This window comes from Paralichthys olivaceus, chromosome 18 (assembly GCF_024713975.1).
Source record: "Paralichthys olivaceus isolate ysfri-2021 chromosome 18, ASM2471397v2, whole genome shotgun sequence".
In the NCBI taxonomy this organism is placed as follows: Eukaryota; Metazoa; Chordata; class Actinopteri; order Pleuronectiformes; family Paralichthyidae; genus Paralichthys; species Paralichthys olivaceus.
This window is the reverse complement of record NC_091110.1, coordinates 10,692,333-10,712,063: the sequence shown is the minus strand read 5'-3', so window position 1 is coordinate 10,712,063 and position 19,731 is coordinate 10,692,333. Positions and strand designations below refer to the sequence as shown.

Below are 19,731 nucleotides of genomic sequence, written 5' to 3'. Positions count from 1 at the left end.
GCACCTGTTTGATTCTGGTTTTGTTTGCTGTGACACCTTTAATTGTTTGTTGAAATCAAGAATTACTACGCTCAAGAGAACTGAGACAAGATAACGTGCTGGTTATTGAGTGATTTATCGTCTTCAGATATAAAACATCCGGCATCATTATGTAGACAAAAACATTGTGGCTTAGCTTTAAGTGTCTCCACAAATGAGAACCTAACCCAAAGAGTATTACACGTCCGTAGCTGCATATTTAGGGTATTGAACTGATTACTTGCCTCTGCACTTCTGAGGCAACAACATCAACATCTCGGCTGTAATCTCCCCGCTGTCAAACAAGTGAGCAGGAACCGCAGTGAAACTGAATGGAGTGGGAGGAGATGATTTAATGGGTTAAAATTGTTACCAGCAAACCATTAAAAAGTTCTTTAAGCTTATTTTGCACCATTTATATCTGCTGCACTATGGCTGAGCCAGAGCTTCTAGCCACAATATTATCAAAAAAATCTGTTGGTTGTGTCCAAATGAATGTTGAGATATTCACACTTACAAGATGGTTTGTGGTAAAGTGAACCTTGATTCTAGTCTACAAAAAAAATCATCTTTGGCAGAACAAGCAGAGAACAATGGAGGATTATGGAGTATTGGAGCAATACTGAAGACAAAAAAATCTGCTATGATGAGAATAAAGTCGTAATTGAGAAGAAACTTTTATAATGTCGTAATATTTGAGAAATAAGTTGCAAACTCAATCTCGATATCAGGCAGATGGAACCAAACATTTCGTCCTCCACAAAAGAAGCAATCTCCTTCAAGTCTGTGATTCTTTATTCGGAATAGACAGTTTCTTAAACACGCTTTTCAAAGTTCTGATATTTTGATAATGTGGTGCTGATGTGACCAAAGATGAAGTATGAGTAATTCGTTATTCTGAGTTTGTGCAGAGAATCTGTGTGAAAGGAGAGTCCAGGTGAAGTCTGGAGAATTTGGTCCAGAGACAGGCAGTAGTTTCAACCTCATTATTCCTTTTCATTCTGTTGGTTTAGCAGCCAATACCAATACAATTTGAATAAACTCAACAAGCACCTAAATCTGAGCCCTGTTTTATTGAACAACAACACCACATATGATCCTTTTTGGCTAGAAACACTGTTCCTATTCGTTAAACTTTGTGAAATGTGCGTTCACTAGACAGACTCTATCCTAATTGTAGAGCGATTACCTCAGTGTGAAATTCTCTTTTTTCTTTTCCAGAGCCTATTTGGATGTGAAAGAGCTGAAAGAGATTCTGCATTTGGACGGCTCGACTCACCTGAACGTCTTCTTTGCCAATTCCTCTGATGAAGATCTGGCGGGGGCTGCCACTTGGCCGTGGGACAAAGAAGCCCTCACACATTTAGGTAGGAGACAGATAAAATCACAGACATACAAACACACACACACATGCATATTCTTAAACACATGCACACATCCTTTCAGGTTGTTGATTTTGAGTAATAACAGTTCAGGCCCCGAGCAGTTACTGTCTTCATCGCGGTTCTAACAAGGAAGAAGGTGATAATGAGGCTGAGGAGAGACATGAATAATGCATTGTCTGAATCTTACTCCAGTTCCACAATTACTTCACGCTACAGTTGGAATGGGCATTCGTGTTGGGTGAACACTCATTGGAGTGTTTGAAATGTTTAAAATGTGCGTGGGCGTCTCTTTCTTCTGTCTCTCACCAGGTGGGATGGTGCTGAATCCGTCCTTCTATGGCACCTTTGGTCACACCGACACGATGGTCCACGAGATCGGTCACAGCCTCGGCCTTTACCACGTGTTTCGAGGCATATCGGAGACCGAGTCGTGCAACGATGCGTGCCTGGAGACGGAACCCTCGATGGAGACCGGAGATCTGTGCGCCGACACCAACCCCACTCCTAAATACAAAGGCTGCCACGATCCCGAGCCGGGCAACGAAACCTGCGGCTGTCGTCATTTCACGCACACGCCGTTTAACAACTACATGAGTTATGCAGGTGAGGTGGGGCCTCCACATGTGTTTTGCCTTTTTCCTGGGCAAATTGCTACAGTTAATACCTCTCACATGCACAAAAGGACATCGCTGTGGAGGAATGTGTTGGGTCTGTGTGCATACTGAGACAAGTGAGGAATTTAGCGGGGACCTTTCATGTGAAAAAACATAGTGGGAGGCACATCCGCTAATGTCACTCCTTTTGTGCAACTGTTTTGATGCCAGAGTTGATTTTATTAACGCGATCGGACTGATGGAATAATTTAATACTCACTTCCTTGTCCTGTCACATCTCATCTCACCCTCCTTCACCTGCAGATGATGCCTGCACAGACTCCTTTACACTGAACCAGGTGGCCAGAATGCACTGCTACCTGGACCTCATTTACCAGACCTGGCAACCCTCCTCGAAGCCTCCTCCGGTGCCAATGGCACCACAAGTGGTCGGGCAACATCATAACTCCATCAACCTGGAATGGTTTCCACCGATTTCTGGACACTTTTACGACAGGTGAAATGAGTTGGCAAAAAAGACGCTGGTGTGTACGGTGAAGTTTAGAGTCAGGAGAGATTCTTTCTGCTCATTATTGAGCAAGTTGATTGTGCAAATATAACATTAAATGAGTTGTTTACAGAGTAAAACCAGAAGATGAACCAGGGAGTGTGATCTAAAACATTTGCCGTGTAATTACAATTACTGCTTATGTCTTTATTTATGTGTTAATAACTTGTGTTTGGCCTGTATCTAAGTTGGTTGTTGTGCTTGTGTGTTGGTTTCCTAGAGAAGTGGGATCAGTTTGTGATAAATGCACTGAGGGGAGAGTTCTGCTGCAGTACGCCTCCAACTCCTCATCGCCACGGCCGTGCGCACCATCTGGACACTGGTCCCCACGAGAGGCTGAAGGTACAATACACAGTTGGTGCGCATACAGGTTGTCAGTATCTTGATTGCAAAAGCTGTTTTTGCGAAAAGCAAATTCAATGCAAAAGCCACATCCACCTTTTCATCTGCAGTTTACCAGACGATAACACGATTTGAGGTTTCGCCCTTTGTTGATTTTCTGAGTCAATACTCCGATGCACAAAGATTTCGGTTGACTGACTCAACCCCGAAACATGCAAATGACTCACTGGTTCATGACACTTGGGCCGTGGGACAACACGGACGGATCAGGGAGGTCGCTTCCCAGTGGACGGTGCTGTATGTTACCGCAATTCCCAAATCAGCACTCAGGCCCAAAACCAAGGTTAAAGATCACGTCTTAGCTGTAATTCCCCATTTAGTTTTGAGTCAAATTCCGAAATTAGTCGGATTTTGGAAAAAAAACCTCTATATTTCCTATTCTTGTCCTGTTTGTAAAACCATATTAGAACATGCTATACTGGGACAGGAATCCAGGATGAGGTAATTATTCTGAAAAAGTGGCTGTTTTCCGATATGCGTTTCTCTGATCACTCTGTGGTTCTGGTAATTGCAGCTTCAAGAAAACTCTGGGATGCTGGATATCATGCATGAAACTTTGTGTAGATATTTGTGCATACTGTTGTTCTCCAATGTTATCGACTTTTAATAAACTTAGACATGGAATAAAAGTATGGAGATCTGTTAAGAACTATAGTGGCCTGAAGTGAGGACAGATTCTGGAAATTAGGATTCATATCGTCACATGGAGGTGTATGCAAATTGACAAATAACAGCAGTGTAGCAGTATGTAAGATTCTAGGAACCTTATTTTTTATGCTGAAATAACCACGTCTCAGAAATATTTTTATTGAGAATCTCTAAGTGATTACAACTTTAAAATTGTTCAAAAATCTTTCCTACCTTTTTATACTTTCCACTTTTCTATTTGACCAGAAGTATAGAATCAGTGGTCGTACACGTCCGTGCATTTCCTGCAATTCATGCAACCATTTGATGGCTTCCTGTAAACTCTAGCACAGAATTTAATGACTAATAAGTATGTGTACACTCAGCCTGCAGCGCAGCGTATCTGAGACTGTGGAACCCGCACATCACTGTAAGGTCATGTAGCGAGTCTGACCAAAGTCTATTATCCACACATTATCCCACGTTTAAATCTCAAAAGCTGACAGGCCTTTCATTGGTTTGGCCCTTAGGCTCTGGAACCATCTTCCTCCATATATCAGATCAACTAAATCTGTCAGCTGCTTCAGGCAGCAACCAAACTTGTTTTTATAGTGCAATCTCTTATTTGTGTGGGAATGTTGAATCGGTGTTGACGTCTATTTAACCTCTATCTGTTTTATATTTTATGTGTAATCGTACATCTGCAGTTTCTGTTGTGTGAACTATTCAAAGCATAATTAAATAATGAGTGTTTATAAAAGTGCAATTATAATGATAATTCCTGCAAAAACAATTTACATTAAATACCTGTGTAAACTAAGTAAACATTATTACTAGTACTTCAGCTAACTCCTCAATGCTTACATAATGACATGACAAAATCTTAAACTGACTATATCAGAAACAAGTAAAATACAGACAAAGACAATGTACAGATGTATTATTATTTATACTGTTCATACCCACCGGAAAATCAAAGATATATATTTCTAGTGTGGACAGGCCCCCTTTCAATCAAACTTAAAAATAGTGCACTTTTAGTAAAACCACCATCTTTCCGCTGACGAGTGTGATAATAAGTTGATAAAAATCCAGATATGTCCTTATTATGGTAATCTATTTTGTCTGTTACCATGAAACTAAATGTCAAAACAAATGGGTAAAAACACCAAAAACCCAGTAACAGTAAATTAGATATGACTCAACAGCATTAATAATAACAATGAAATATCACTTTGCCAAAGAGTTGAATTTGTCTCTGTCTCTGGTTCTGTCACTTTGAGTCTGAGTGTTTCTCTCCGTGTGTGTGTGTGTGTGTGTGTGCGCGTGCGTGCGTGCGTGTGTGCGTGTGTGGACGCTCTATAGATTCTGAAAGCACTCAACCTTGCCCTCACAGTGTGTGTGTGCGTGCGTGTGTGTACCGAAGGCAAGTCTGGGCTTGTCTAACACGCTGTGTGTGTAAACTGTACTCTGTACTATTTTCCCTCTTGGAAGGGGTCCCTGTTTGTGGCTGCTCCCCGTTCCCTGTTAACTCTGCCTGGGCCAGCTTCTCACTGGATACCACAGCTGCCGGTTCCTGCTGCGATTGTGCATATGTGTCTCACAGTTTCTAATTTCCAAAAGACATTCTGGCAAACGTCAGCCTCGAGGAAGTATTGGCATATTAACTATTGGAATAACATCCTTATATTGTGCGTTCGTACGTGTGTCTACATCAACATCCATGCATATGTACAGCACCTGTTACTGAAGGACTTGCCGGTTGTGTCCTAACACTACTTGACTGGGAAACACTGCCGTGGTCGGAGAGAGCCAAAGTACTTCTCATAAATCTTTACTACTGTATGCCCTGGAGAAATATGGAAGGGGGGGGGGGGGGGGGGCAAGAAAGAGAAAAAGGGCAAAAACACACATGGATATGGATTCAGGGGAGAGGGGGTGAGAAAGGTTGTGAGGGGTGGAAACCACCCAAGATAGTTAAGAGAACTGCATGTAGTTAGTGACATTCACAAGGGAGGATCCTGAGTTGATTGAAAACAGCAGTGTGCGTGAATGGAAGTGAAAGGTCCAGGATGTATATGCTCACTAGCAGATGTGTGTGGGACTGTGTGTGTCTGTGTGTGTGTGTAGCTCTACATGGAGACATATCCCTGTTATTTTGTGAGTGCACATGGAGGTGCACTTACAAAAATAATGCCCTTAATGTGCATTTGCAACATATGGAACGCACAGACTGCTTCCCAGTGTGTAAATATATGTATGGATTTACTCAATACGTTTTAACAGCAAACATCTGTGTGTTTGTATAAGCACAGGCCCAAGATATTATTAGAATCCTTCTTGAAATATATATATGCTGGTTTATGGGATAGGAGGAAGGAAAATCATAATACGTTAGGAAAGAAACATTCATTAATGAAATGATTAAGAACATGAAAAACTTATGGGATATGTGGCCCTTCCTGACACATTGATGGGATCCCTATGTTTAATATACTGTGTCAGATTGTTGGTTTTCCTGAATCCACCCCGAAAGGCGAATTTTATCGTCTTTCCTGCCAAGTTCAAGCAAAGTGCACAGACCCTGTTTGACAAAATGACCTAATGTCTGCTGTAGCTGAATGAATATTTATTTAACTATAACATTTACACCCCTCATGAACATTTAACTTTACAACGCACAGAGAAAAAGGCACAAAACTCCCTTCAGAAATCTGCTCACTTCTACCCTCGCTAGGCGGTAACATTACACGCCAAGTCAAATACTGTCGACTTGATTATTGATTTATTATTGCCATCTCCTGGTAAACCTGGGTTTATTCAAATAAACATAACCTGTTTTGCCGCTCATGATTTTTCCTTGGCTCCCTTCACCTGTTCATAACGGCATCATGTTCGCTCCTTCATTAAACAACTCTGTAGGGATGTATACATGTGTAGCACCTGTGGCATCTGCTCCATACGTTAAAATTAAAGTCTTCCTTCCCAGAGATACGACAGATTAACCTCTGACGTGCCCTGAACGCAACGTGAAGTGACAACGATTCCCAAGCTGCATAGTGTCTCTTGCCTTCATGAAGTGGATCTGTGAGTGTGTGTGTGTATATGTGTGCGTGCCAGGGCAAAAAGGGGGCTGGATAGGGGTTGACGTAGGTCTTCTGAGCGAGGAAGTGTGTAACAGTGTTTGACAGTGAGTCACCAATGGTGAGAGAGAAAGCCAGGCACTTCCTAGAAAGCATCAGCCGTGCATGCCTGGACACGTCCCTGTGTGTTTATCCATGCACCTAATATGGAGGATTATTATTGGATAACCGACAGGCGTCTGCAACTTGTCATTTTTTGTCTCATTTCCCTAATGCGTGTCAAACTTGTATCGTCTTACCTTCAGAGCATATCAGTATCTTTTGCTTCACTTGTGCATTAAAAGAAACAAGTGTAATTGCAGTTGGTGATTATGGAAGTCTCCAAATAATAGTTGAATTAGTAGTGGATGTTAATGTTATGTAAATGTCTTTTACAAGCAATGCACGCTTTATAATCATTTACTCAAAATTACAGTGAACTGTAACCTTATCTCATCTGGCCCGACCTCTGCCGTGGCTCTGATATTGACCTGATACTGAAGAGGTTAGAAAACACAGACACACTGGCTCATGTTGAACTCAGCACCGATTAGACTGCAGGTCGGCTTATTTTATTTCACTCGCTTTTCCTATAATGGTTGTTTTTGTCGACTTGGCAAATGGGATCATCTTATAATAAACAGAGAATGAATGGCTCGTATTGAAAGCTCAGGTCGGGATGGTTCAGTCACCCAGAGGCCCCCTCTCCCCTCTGCAAGGGGATTATAGGTCAAACACCTCAGAGCTTTTTGTGCAGTAGTTAGAAGCTGATATAAAACTGTTGGAGGTCTGTGTTCTTCGGTGAGGTTTGGAGGTCTATGAAATTTAGTATCTTCAATATTTTGTCACAGTGAATCTCGATTACCTGTTAACCAGATAATTACATTGTGCTATTCGCTTTGCCTCAGGTTACACAGTGGATGACACCCCTATTCTGTCTCCTCTTAAATCTCCGACCGCATCAGCAACAGCGCCAGAGCAGGAGTATGGCCCATCATAACAGCTGACATTACAAAATATTTTCAGTGGCTGCAGCAGCCTTTCCTTGCAAACTCAATGAAAACGTACCCGTAAAGCCAGGACTACATGAGCTGAGCAAAAAAAGCCAAGCTCTTGGAGTATCTCGGTTCATTCTCTCCCAGCCTCCCCTCTCCCCGTCTTTCTCTCGGCCCCCTTTTTTCTCTCTTTTTCTTTATTTCACCTCCACTCTGGCCACACACACACTTACAGTACAATAATAAATGTGTTGAGATAATGTGGCTTGGAAACCATATTCAGTCCTCACTTGATTAAACACTGGAATTTTGCATGGTGCCCAGAAATGAGGTTAGCAAATGGCTTCGTTGGTTGCCAGCTTGGAAATGCACAAAAGGAAATTGAGGGAGAACATAGTGTCTGCCTCTCGCTGGCTTCTAAAAGTGCTTGATGAATGTTAGTGTACGTCACTTGGGATAATGCGAGTTAGCTGTGTGTGGACTCCAAATATGGCTGGAGTGTGACTGTTAGAGGTTGTAATGACTGTGCTGAAGTGAGAACCCTGCGCTGGGCCCCTCTCAGAAGGTACACACCTCAGCTCTGCCTTTCCTCTGCACATGGACTCACAATGAACTCTCAGTTTCACCTCTACCTTGATGCTGCAAGTAATGTAGATACATTAAAAAGACCATTGATGCAAATTCCTTCTGTCAGCACTCATAAAAACAGGAATTTTCTGCATCGCTTGTATTCATCATTAAATACGTCTTTATGTAATTAACAATCGTTCATGTGTGTGCAGGAAATTAGACTGCTGGCTCTCAGTTATTGTGTTTTTTTTCGTGTCATGCTGTTGTATTGCCAAAGAGGTTGTGTTAACATCCTGTTCTGTTTGTTGGGTGGTTTGTTTATTTGTTTGTTTGTTTGTAAGCAAAATTATGCAAAAACTATGGGATGGATTACAACAAAACTTGGTGGACCCAATACATTTTCATGCAGATCTGGATCAGGAGGCAGATCCAGGAATTGTTTTTTACTCTTTTTGATATGGCATGATCGGCTTTTTCAACATTTTCACTATTTTCCCAGAGAATAATTCATGGATCTTGATTTTAAAAAGATCAGGTACAATCTGGTAACTGGTTTCTATGAGTGTGTGGAATTTGATGCAGCTTGATTAAACTGAAGGAGACTGCTGTGCCTCGTGACTCTACTGAGTGCCTTCTTGTTTGAAGTGTCTTTGTTGTGTTTGCATGTTGTGTGTGTGACACTGCGTATCCTTTTGTGATTATATCCCACAGGCCCTCCAGATGTGGAGCAGGCTTGTGAGCCAAGTGTGCGCACCTGGAGCCCCAATGCAGGGATTGAGCAAGGTGTTGTCGGCCTGTCAGAATGCCCTCTCCAGGGCTGCATGCTTCAGCTGGAGTTCCCTTACCCACTGGTGCCAGACTCTCTCACTGTGTGGGTCACCTTCTTCAGCCCCGAGGAAACTGCTCTGCCAGCCATCCACAACATCTTGCTGTTGACTGTCAGCGGGAACAACATTTCATTGGGCCCCAGCAATGTCTTCTGCGACTCCCCACTGACGTTGAAGCTGGACATCGAGGAAGAGGTGTATGGGGTACAGTTTTTCACCATGGAGCAGCATCTAGAGATTGATGCCACCCTCTTGGCATCCAAGCCAAACTGCATACTTTGTAGACATTGCAAACCACTGCGCTACCGCCTGCTGCGCCAGCCGCCCTTCACCCATGCACCACATGGTCTGTTGCTGAATGAACCTACCCGCCGAATTACAGACAGGTGAGTGATGTGGTAGGTGAATGTCAGTCATCACTTATTAAGTTCTTCCAGATATTTCTATTTCTATAAGTTTGTTCTTTGTCAAGGTTTCAGATCATTTGCTCCAAGCATAGAAAGGAGGCCATACAATGGTTTGGCTGGAAACAATAGTTTTTACCCAGTTTATTTTAGTCATTGAAAATTGCTGAGTGGTTGCCTCTTAGCTTCCTGCTTTAGTGTGATGTAATTAGAGGTTTTAGACACGCCAGTTAGTAGGTGTTTATTTATCTGTGGAAACTATCCACAAAAATATGTTTTTGTAATATCAGATATCCTTTTCAATACCCCTAGGAGCACTCGCATGCCGCCACTGCTTCTGCACTTTCAAATCTGCTGCCCAACATTTGTTTCCTATGTCACAGGTCAATCGTTGCTCACATTTGTTTTTTCCCATGTTCCATGAAGCAAGGGCAAACAGATGGCTTGTTGAAGGTATTATCTGCACGCTGTGGTGAGAGTTTAGTGCTTTGCTTTCATGGAATGTGCTGACTCAATAAAGATTGTGCTATACATGGCACTGCTGCTGTTATGCCATCTCACTATCGTGCTGTCAGCGAGGTTCACATGAGAAGGAAAGTGCTTGATAAGAGGCGAAAGGGTGAGTATGCATGTTATGCAAGATGGAGTGATGATACTTAAGTTCCATAAAGTGTCTGTACACAACTTCTTGGTTGAATGACAGTGTCTGTGGAAAGCTGTCTGCAGTGGGGATGTATTTATTTGGGGGTTTTGGCACACTTCAGTGATTACTGATGTACTGTAGGTAGTTTTACTGCTGTGGTATATTTCACTAGCTGTGGTTGCATTCCAGTGGTAGTGGTCAGTGGCACTGGCTGCCTATTTTCTGTTGTGAGAGCATATGGGATCTTGTCTCTGTTGGATGGTCAGAGGAGTTTTATAGCAAGGATGTGTGTTCCAGCCGTCAACTCTTTAACGGATTCTAATAAAGAATAAGTGTTCAAAAACATAAATAGCAGTATTTTTCATTTACAACAGTTTTGGGAGAAAAAAACATTAAATTGTGAAGTTTCAAAAGGATGAAGTTAAACCCTACAAGCGAGAGAGAACATCAATGAGACTGTGTGCACTTTTTGTGAAGTGTTTTGAGTTACTCTTGATTATTGATCAATGCTTGGATACTGGCCATATATCAAGTTAGCTTTGGGCTCTGTTCTTATATCAAAGCAAGCTGATGATTATTATTGATTGATCTGCCCATTGATTTCTTGTTCAACTGAGTAATTGTTTTGTCTTTAAAATGTCTAAGTAAGTGGAAATGGATGTCATATTTTGAAGAACGAAGAGTCAGACATGTGCTAGATGTTATATTCTTTGATGTGACTCTGATGAGGCATTATAGCCTCAGGCTAAGATAATGCTTCATCACACCCACTGTCTCACAAACAAACATAGCCTTTGACATGGTGAAATGAAGAACAAAGTTCACCCAGATGTTTTGGCATGCCACAAATCCAATGTTAAGTGCTTTGTTTGATGGTGGAGGTCCAGCTGCTGAAGTGCTTTTGTTGACCACACAGTATGATGCTTCTTCTTGCAGCCTGTTCCCATTGGGCTGAATAGATCGATTAAGGTGTCGATGAGGGGGGTAAATGACCTCCCACTGTCAGGCCACTGGCCTTCACCTAAACAGGGGCATGCCAAGCCAAGATGAACAGCTGAAGTCTTGGCTCCTTTGCCTCCATCCATGGCTGGTGGTTTGTTTGGAATGGCTCAGGGCTGGGAGGTCAGGGTGACAGAGTAAATTATGGCAGGGAGTAAAAAAGGGTGACGTGAAGAGGAGATGCTGGGGTGGAAGGTTGGACTGGTTGGGGGTAAATCATTGCAAGGGTCGGAGGGCCAATAGGTGAAGAGGAGAACATTAGGGGGTAGAGAAAGTATGAAGGGAGAGGGTTGGAAGGTTGGGGTAGTTTGATCCCCTCCTGCTGAGGAACCCGAGCCCATGGGTTAATCCTCTTCCTGGCGTGGGTTTCAGAGCTGTCATTCAGTCAAAGGCTATCTCAGGGCTGACCTGAAAAGACATCTCAGCCAAAACAGAGAGAGGGCAGCTCCCCCAGCATCAATATTACCCAACACCCCCTCTGTTATTGGACTCTTTTATTTTACAAATAAGGTACAAGGTTTGCTTATTTATATATTTGTTGTGTTTCACACTTTGACTTATTTTGAACAGCACTGCTCATAATTGCGAGTACTTGAGAGGCATAGTCTATGCTTAGGTCGCTCTGTGGTAACCATAACCCTAAAGTTTAGTGTCTTTCAGGCTAACTGAACAAAACAACTATGTAATAACAACAATGAATTCTAGCCTTTCAATGTAGTTGTATGTTACATCTTACAAAGTAGTTATTTTTTTAGCTAACCTTGGCATATGGAGTAGATTTGATATTTGTTTATGGTTTAATGTTTTGCAGTTACAATTCTGGGTCATTGGCAATGTCAATAGTATTAAAGTGTATTAATTCTAAATATGATATTAGTAGTTTAATTTTAAGTGCCATTAAAAAAATCTACATTTTAAATTAGGTATTGAGGTTTTGGCATCCCTTTTTATTTCCCCATAAAGTTTAATTCCCTCTCATCAGTTACTGATTTTACTTCTTTTCAGTAATTTCTTTTTTCTTCAGGCCAACTTGTCCCTGGCATCATACACGGCTTCTTTGTAGGAAATTAGTCCAGTGTAATCCTCCCAATATGAACAATATTCATGACACCCTGACAGAATAGATGTACTATATATTTATATAACTTAAAATTGAGGCCTTCATATAGACTTAATTAAATGCATTTGCTTGTAAATCTATACTTCTAGCTGTAGATATTTTGTAGGTGTAAAACTGATAGCAGCAAAACCTCAAATGCTTGTCAGCTGCCTCCTTGACAAAAGGAGCATTGCACTGTTTGTTGTTCTTGCAGGCTCAATCTAAGAGTTTTCCCCAACTTTCTGAAATTTATCTGCTTTTCTCATCTGGGATTGCTCAGCCAAGAACAACAAGCAGCTACAGAACGGAAACACATCCATATGCATGCTCACACATAAGCCTAGTGCACACACAAGTGAAGGCAGGAACACACACACACACAGATGAGCACCGACGCACAGTAACACTCTTCTTGGTCTCAGTAGCAGGCACATACTTTCGCACATGTTTCCATGCGTAATCACCTGGTACTATCAAAACACCTTTCAAAGACATATTACGGTGCCTTGTGGCTGGCTTTGAGCGTGAGCCAAGATAAAACCTTGATTCCAAGAGAGGTCTTGAGTAGAATGTCTGAGCCCACAGAGATGCACCAATGATGAAACACGATCACGTGACACCTTGTCTGTGACTGTATAAGTTCCATATCAGAACAGTTGCATATCTTATAAAATCAGTCACAGATGAAAGTGTGGTTTTATGAATTCTGGGTGGCTGGCAAAAGTCATGTGTATCACTGGATCCTATCCATCACATACACTCGTGTCTCAAACGGTTGTACCACATCAAATAATTGTGCCACATCAAATGGGATGAAAGGATGATGCAGGTTATCAATTCGTTTTTGCAAATTTTTGTACATTAGTGTCCCTGCCATTCCAAACGTTGTTCTTATACTGTATATCCAGCTATCCAAATCCAAAGAAACAGAGAATTCCTGCAATACTTCTGCACCACTTTTTCATTTTCTCGCTCTTTCATTCTTCCCTGCTGCCAACAGCAGCCAAACGCAGCATGGCTGTTAGCAGTGAGGTCAGGAGAAATCAAGCATGCACCTAATTGGGACCAGGTTGAAAGCCACATTTAAACAGTTGTTATCACGCTATGGCACTGTTGACCCTATAGAAGGTCCATTATGACACCCAGGTAGCAGCAGAGCTGTCAGGGTGAGGGTTAGGGGTTTAGGCTTAACCCTAACCCTCTTCCATAATCTAATTATCTTTTAGTTGTTAAGTAGCATTTAAAGGAGAAATGCCTACCTTTGTGTTTGCTCTGTGTTGGTTAAGCACAGGGAAAGACTGTGGTCTGGTTTAATACAAAATGAGTTCACAGTGTCTTCACAACACATGTTTATTTACATTCAAACAAAACCATAATCTTTCCTTAAGCTTAACCAAAGTGCTTTTGTTGCCCAAACCCAACCACAGACAGGGCCATGGATGTGAATCCCGCTGCCTGGCAGCAGAGACAGCTGTGCCCGCCGTGACCCTCACTACTCTGCTGCCGATCATAAATGTTGCACTTTATACAACTAACAAAAAAACATTTAAAAAAAAAAGTTTCCTCTGAATGTAACCAAGGCAGCAATTATGTTGCCACCGCAACATAATTAGGAAAACATTTTAGTTGTGTATGAATGAGAAAGGGGTTGTCGAGGGTTGCCGTGCTGTTGGACCAAACAGGTAGGGTTCAGAAATTGCTGCTTTTAACTAAAACAATAACCCTGAAATGGAAAGAAAATACTTAAAGCTTTAACAGCTTCTTTCTAGAGAAAGGTGTTGGGTCTGGTTAAAGAAAACGTTTGCAGTATAGGCTGCTGTTGGCACTATTGACTGGTTTGCAGTTCTTAGCCCCCGGGTAGACTTCCAAAAGAAAATCAGCGTTGACTGTGGACGCAAACCGCAGCCTGTGGTCTGGGAGATCATGGTTGTGCGCTCAGTCATCCACCTCGACTTCCTCCCAAAGACTTTTTGTGGCAGGACTCCAACATCATGCAACTTCCACCTTTGGTGCTGAAAGAGGGCTGTCATTATTCTTATGGGACTACAAGACGTTGCTTTTCTGGGAAATGTTAAGAGACATTTCGGTACTTTGGTCTCTCTCTTGCTGCTGCAACTTCACGTCAGATGAAATAACTTGGAAAATACTATCTCACATTGTCACTATCATTGCAGAATACCTGGGGAAGATGCATGGAATAAACCTCATCATTTTGAGGAATAAATCACTGTTACCTCATCATACTTTCCACAGAAGCCCCTAGATATTTCTACAACTTCTCTTTACCATATTTTGGAAATCACCATTTAGCCATCCATTTTCTCATCTGTTCCTTGTTTGATTTTTTTCTCTCCATGTATTTTTCCAGTTCTCTACATCCCCTTATCTCCTAATCACCCTGATCTAGCCACTTCTCTCTTTCTTCTTGTTTGTTCTTGCATGACCATGTCTCTCAGTGTGGCCTGATCAATCTGTGCAATTACTTCTCCGTGCATTGGATTACCTGAAGCATCATAGCCAGATATTCTCATTATCCACTAAAAGCAAATTCTTGTACTTCCTTACTGCAGAGCAGTATCTGTTTCTCCCTTCTTTCCGTCCATTGTGTGTGTTTGCTCTCCTCAAAGATAAAGTCTCCCACAGCTTGACTTTTCCAGGGGCTAAACTAATTCAATTAGAGGGGGCATGTTTGAGTGTAACCTGGAGTTGCACCAGCACAGGCCCACATTGCAGAATAGGACATACTGTAGAATAAAAGAGAGTCTGTCAGGTCAAACATTCTGTGTTGATGATAATGACGCCAACATAAATATCTCATCCTAGGCACGAAATTTGCTGTGGGGAAATTCATTTTGTTACTTGATCTTTAGGTTCATCGGTTTTTATACTTGGGACGGCACAGCTAACTTGAACTTGGCCCGCTGTCGTCTGCTGGGAATGTGATGGACAAACACAGGAGAAAATGGAGAAATGAAGATGAGGGAAAAAAAAACAAAAGCCATGTCCCACAGTCAGCAGTGTCCTGGAGAAAACTATCTTTTCTGGTGTTGCTCTTCCATTTGTGTGTCTTTTTTTAACATGGATAAAGAATGCAAAAGCATATAAACGCAAATGTTCAGCTTTTATTCTAAAGTGTTTTTACGAGGGTGTGCAGAATATCTGCTTCTTTCATCAAACATGTCTTTCTGTCATTTTTGGCCAGTTTGTCTTCAAGCTCATCAAAGGTTATGGCTTCCCTGAACATCACTGCAAGTCTTCCTTGGTTTGATTGCTGACTTAAGCTTTGGCCTTGGGTGAAACCATTGTGGTACCAGAGCAATGTTTGCTGCTGGTGCTGCATTGCACTCACACTGTGGATTATATGGCAGCAGTGGGAATAGTGGTTTATGCCTGTGTACTCTTGTTTAAGTTTGAAGGCCATAGTTGGCAGCCTGTGTGTTACGAACAACAAAGGTATTATGTGTGTATGTGTGTGCTGGCATGTACTGTATGTGCACATGCCACACATGTGTGTGTGGGTTGCCTTGTGTGACAGGCACATGAATCCACAGTATCCTTGCATGGTTGTCACTGCCTTTATTGCAGAGGGCATTCCCAAATTAGGTCTATGGAACTTGATGGTCCACATAAAATGATCTATGGCAAACCTAATGTTCCTATTTACCCTCATTTACTCCCTTATTTTCTCTATAGTGCGGACTGTGATCATTTTTGGAATCGTTAAACTGCATTTATTTGTTCTTACTGCTATTCTTTGATTCCTGCCCGTGTTTTAAATAGCGAAAGAAATGCAAGGACTTCGTTGTCAATAACTGTTTGTTTCTTAAGGGTTTCTCTGTCAATCTATCAAAGTTAAATATTGTTCCAGCTTGAGCAAACATCGTAAAAGAACATCACGGCTACAGCCATAAAAATATTACACAGTATAATGTGTTCCTGTCAATTATAGATAAGGGAGCCAATTGGATTCCCTTTTGTAATCTCACATAGTTATCAGCTCTCAGTCAAACAAAAGTTGGAACCAGAATAGTTGATTTAAATTAAATGGGAACAGTGGTGTGTGCAAGACGATCTTCAAAAAACAACAATATACCACAAAACATATAAAAGAGAGTTAAGTTTTATGTCTCACGAACATTCTAATTTAGAATGTAACAAAATAATCTTGGTCTCTACACACACACACACACACACACACACTCTCTCTTCACATTCACTGGAAACACATTCCCTAGCCCCATACCCTAAGCTTAACCATTACGACTATATGCCTAACCCTGAGGTGGTCAAAGTGCTGTATGAATGTGTGTGAAAGCAAAAATAGCAAAAACTGCACTGCAAAGCATTTTAACATTGAAAGTCGGTCATTGGAAAGAGAGGACCATCCAAAATATCTTCACCTCGAAGCTTTGAGGCTCAAAATGTCGTACACGTTCACAAACACACGATATTGGGCCCAAAACTCTGAAAGCCAAAAAAAAGGAACCATACATGAGAAACCATGACCATAAGCGACAAATCAAAACTTCAAGTGAGAAACCAAAAGTATAAGCAAAAGGAGAAAAAAGAAAATCAAAATGGAAAGAAAACTGTAAACAAGTTGCAAATGAGAGTGCTGATGGGAAAAATCAATTATCTGAGATATGAAAACATATTTAAACCTTCAAATCCTTTGTTTGCCTTTACATGTTTGGTTAGGAAATACAGGAAAGGATCTGGATTTATAAAACAAGCAACGTGCTTCTACTTATTTTAAGCAGTTACATCAGAGGATTATTGATTATGAGTGTAAAAAGACCTTGTGTCGGTCACTTGATCAGTGAATAACAGGATCAAGTTAACCTAGTTTAGTTAAAACAGGGATAGGATCTAACAGAACTCAATGAATACATGTAAAGGCAAAATCTGATCAGATAGAAAAAGTAACTTTTATGCTGTAAAAATAAAAAATAGCAGCACCCTCACTTGCACCAATGTTGTTTCTCATTTACAGCTTTCTTTCCTTGAGTTTTGTTTTGTTGCTTTGCTTATGGTTTTTGGTTTCTCATTTACAGCTTTGATTTTTTTCGGTTTTGGTTTTCTCATTTATGTTTTTTTTTTTTTTCCTTTCAGACTTTTTTTTTCAGACTTCCTAATCATGGTGACTCAAGAAACCATCATGGCGACATAACACCGGCAAAGTGAGTAGTCCCCACCCCAAATATTTCTCCTGTCCGTTGTCTTTTCATGATGGTTCCTTGATTCACTATGATGAGGAAACTAAACTGGACCCAACGTGGGTAAACTCAGCAACGTCAGCACAGGATAGGTAGACGAGTACTGAGACAGATATTTGTATCTGTGTTGGCTGTAGTTTGGCTTGGTCCAAGTGTGTTTCCTGGAGAACGATCTTTCCTTTAGTTCTGATTCTTTTTCAGACATCTCTTCAAGGCTTCACATAATTCCACAATACTTGAATTTTTCTTTTTTTTGTTCTTCGTGCAGGGACGTGCTGCCACATGTTGTGTACACCTACCAAGTCCAAACCATCTCCAGCCGGAGTGAGAGTGAGCCCTCCCCACCTTTGGTGCACGAACTAGGATCACCATACTGCGGAGACGGACGAATCCAGAGGTGACAAGCAGCTACACACACACACACACACAATCCAAATATGTAGTAAAATACATGAAAATAGTGTATTTGATTAGATATGTACAGTGTCAGTGTGTTTTCTAAGTACTGCTCCCTGCTGCTATAGTTCCGAAGGGGAGGAATGTGATGACATGAACTCGATGAATGGGGATGGCTGCTCCACTCTATGCAAGAAAGAGCCCTTCTTCAACTGTGTTGGTAAGTCCTTTATGGATGATTAGGATTTCCCTCAGGTCGAATGCTTGTCAACTCTGGATGGCTGCTGAGAAAACGGTTGAGTTGAACTTGTGCTGGAAAAAGTAAAAAAGTAAATAAAAAATAAATAATAATGCTATGATGTGGTTAAAACAACTAAGGGACACTTCCAGGAAAACATCAGCCTATAGTCTTAAATATGTCCAAACTTAAAACTTAGAACTTGAGAAAAAAATGAAAGAAAAACTATAAGATAACATATGACATATTTAGTTTATTAATGTTGATTATTAAGGTTATATATATATTCTACTGGTCTTAAGGGATATTTTAAATGACAGGTACATGATACCTGCAACATTTATCAAGTTCAGATTTGACAAACAGCAGCTTACAGAACATTTCTCGTCTGTTTTCTTCTGTGCCACAATTTTGTTGTCGCGTTGTGGATTTGACTGATTCTGTTTTCTGCATTCCTTCATGAAATGGATCTGCACAGTTTCTGATGAGACCCACAGGCTCACAAGTTTGTGAATGAACAGATCTGACATCTGGGCAGCTTTCATCCGAGTCCCCCTCGCCTTTCTCAAAAGCCAACAGAATAAGAATTCCATTAGATATCATAATCACTTTGACCTGTGTTTAAAAAAAATAAAATCTGGAAATCATTATTTTTTACAAGGCTGAATGATCTTACTCTACACAGTTGAGTGGCTGGCATCTCCTACGTTGTTTTGTTTTATGAATAGATGGATGGTTTCCTGTCCAGTTCTCCTGCTGCCTGACAATCATTTTACCCCCTGTTGTGATTGTGTGTGCCTGCACGTGTGTTTGTGCATGTACAGTACATGCATGCATGCACACACATGTGAGCCTCTGTGAAGTGGCCACTTAATCCCTGTCAGATTGCTGGATGGCTGCATTGGCTGTGCTGTTTTTCCACCAACTGCAGTGCTCAGGGAGGTGTGTGTAAGTGTGTGTGTGTGTGTGTATGTGTGTGCCTGACACTGTCTGACATAGTTGTAGTTTTGCGCAGAAATCGGACACTATAATGACGGGACCTTCTGTCCATCTGTCTGTATTTGTGAGAGAGGGCCTGCTTGTCAGCATGCTGGATAGTGAAATAGAGAGCTGGATGGAGAATTGACACTAAGTATACAACAGGGCCAGCGTGCTACAGTTTGGATGAGCTTTAATAGGCTATTCACACGATTGAGCCGAATTATATCTGGAATTAATGAATTCGACAAGTTCTTTTCACATGACCCCACCTGGCCTTACAATCCCACTGGCTATGTCTGTAGGGCTTCAAGCCACAATAAACACAGGTGCAGATAAAGCATAAAGGAAATGTAATATGATTTTCTTAAGCCATATTCACATTTTCCTTGTGTCACTGGAGTAATAGTTTTGGATTGTGTTTTTTTCTTTGCACTGTTTCAACATTATAACAGTGGTTATAGGCGTAGGATGCTTTTATGATTTACATAAACAACCAAAAGAGGTATAGAATATTTTTTCCCCCCTTTCTATTTTCATCTTTTCTCAACTCATCACTTGTTCTGTCTCCAACCGTAGTGCTCGCTTTCTGCTTTTTGCTCTTGCACTCAATCACCTTTCCACTTTTTTCCGTTATCTGTTTATTCTATC

General features: G+C 41.3%; 1 protein-coding gene across 2 annotated transcripts in view; it reads left to right on the top strand.

Annotated features, from left to right (window-relative positions):
• Window positions 1-19,731, top strand: part of pappaa (pregnancy-associated plasma protein A, pappalysin 1a) — an 88,463-nt gene that overhangs the window by 15,937 nt on the left and 52,795 nt on the right. For both annotated transcript variants that reach the window (XM_020081832.2, XM_069513212.1), the window contains exons 3-9: window positions 1,240-1,385; window positions 1,713-2,006; window positions 2,321-2,513; window positions 2,785-2,906; window positions 8,992-9,493; window positions 17,737-17,865; window positions 17,993-18,084. In XM_020081832.2, the coding sequence (XP_019937391.1) occupies window positions 1,240-1,385; window positions 1,713-2,006; window positions 2,321-2,513; window positions 2,785-2,906; window positions 8,992-9,493; window positions 17,737-17,865; window positions 17,993-18,084 (1,478 nt within the window). The remainder of the gene's footprint in view (window positions 1-1,239; window positions 1,386-1,712; window positions 2,007-2,320; window positions 2,514-2,784; window positions 2,907-8,991; window positions 9,494-17,736; window positions 17,866-17,992; window positions 18,085-19,731) is intronic.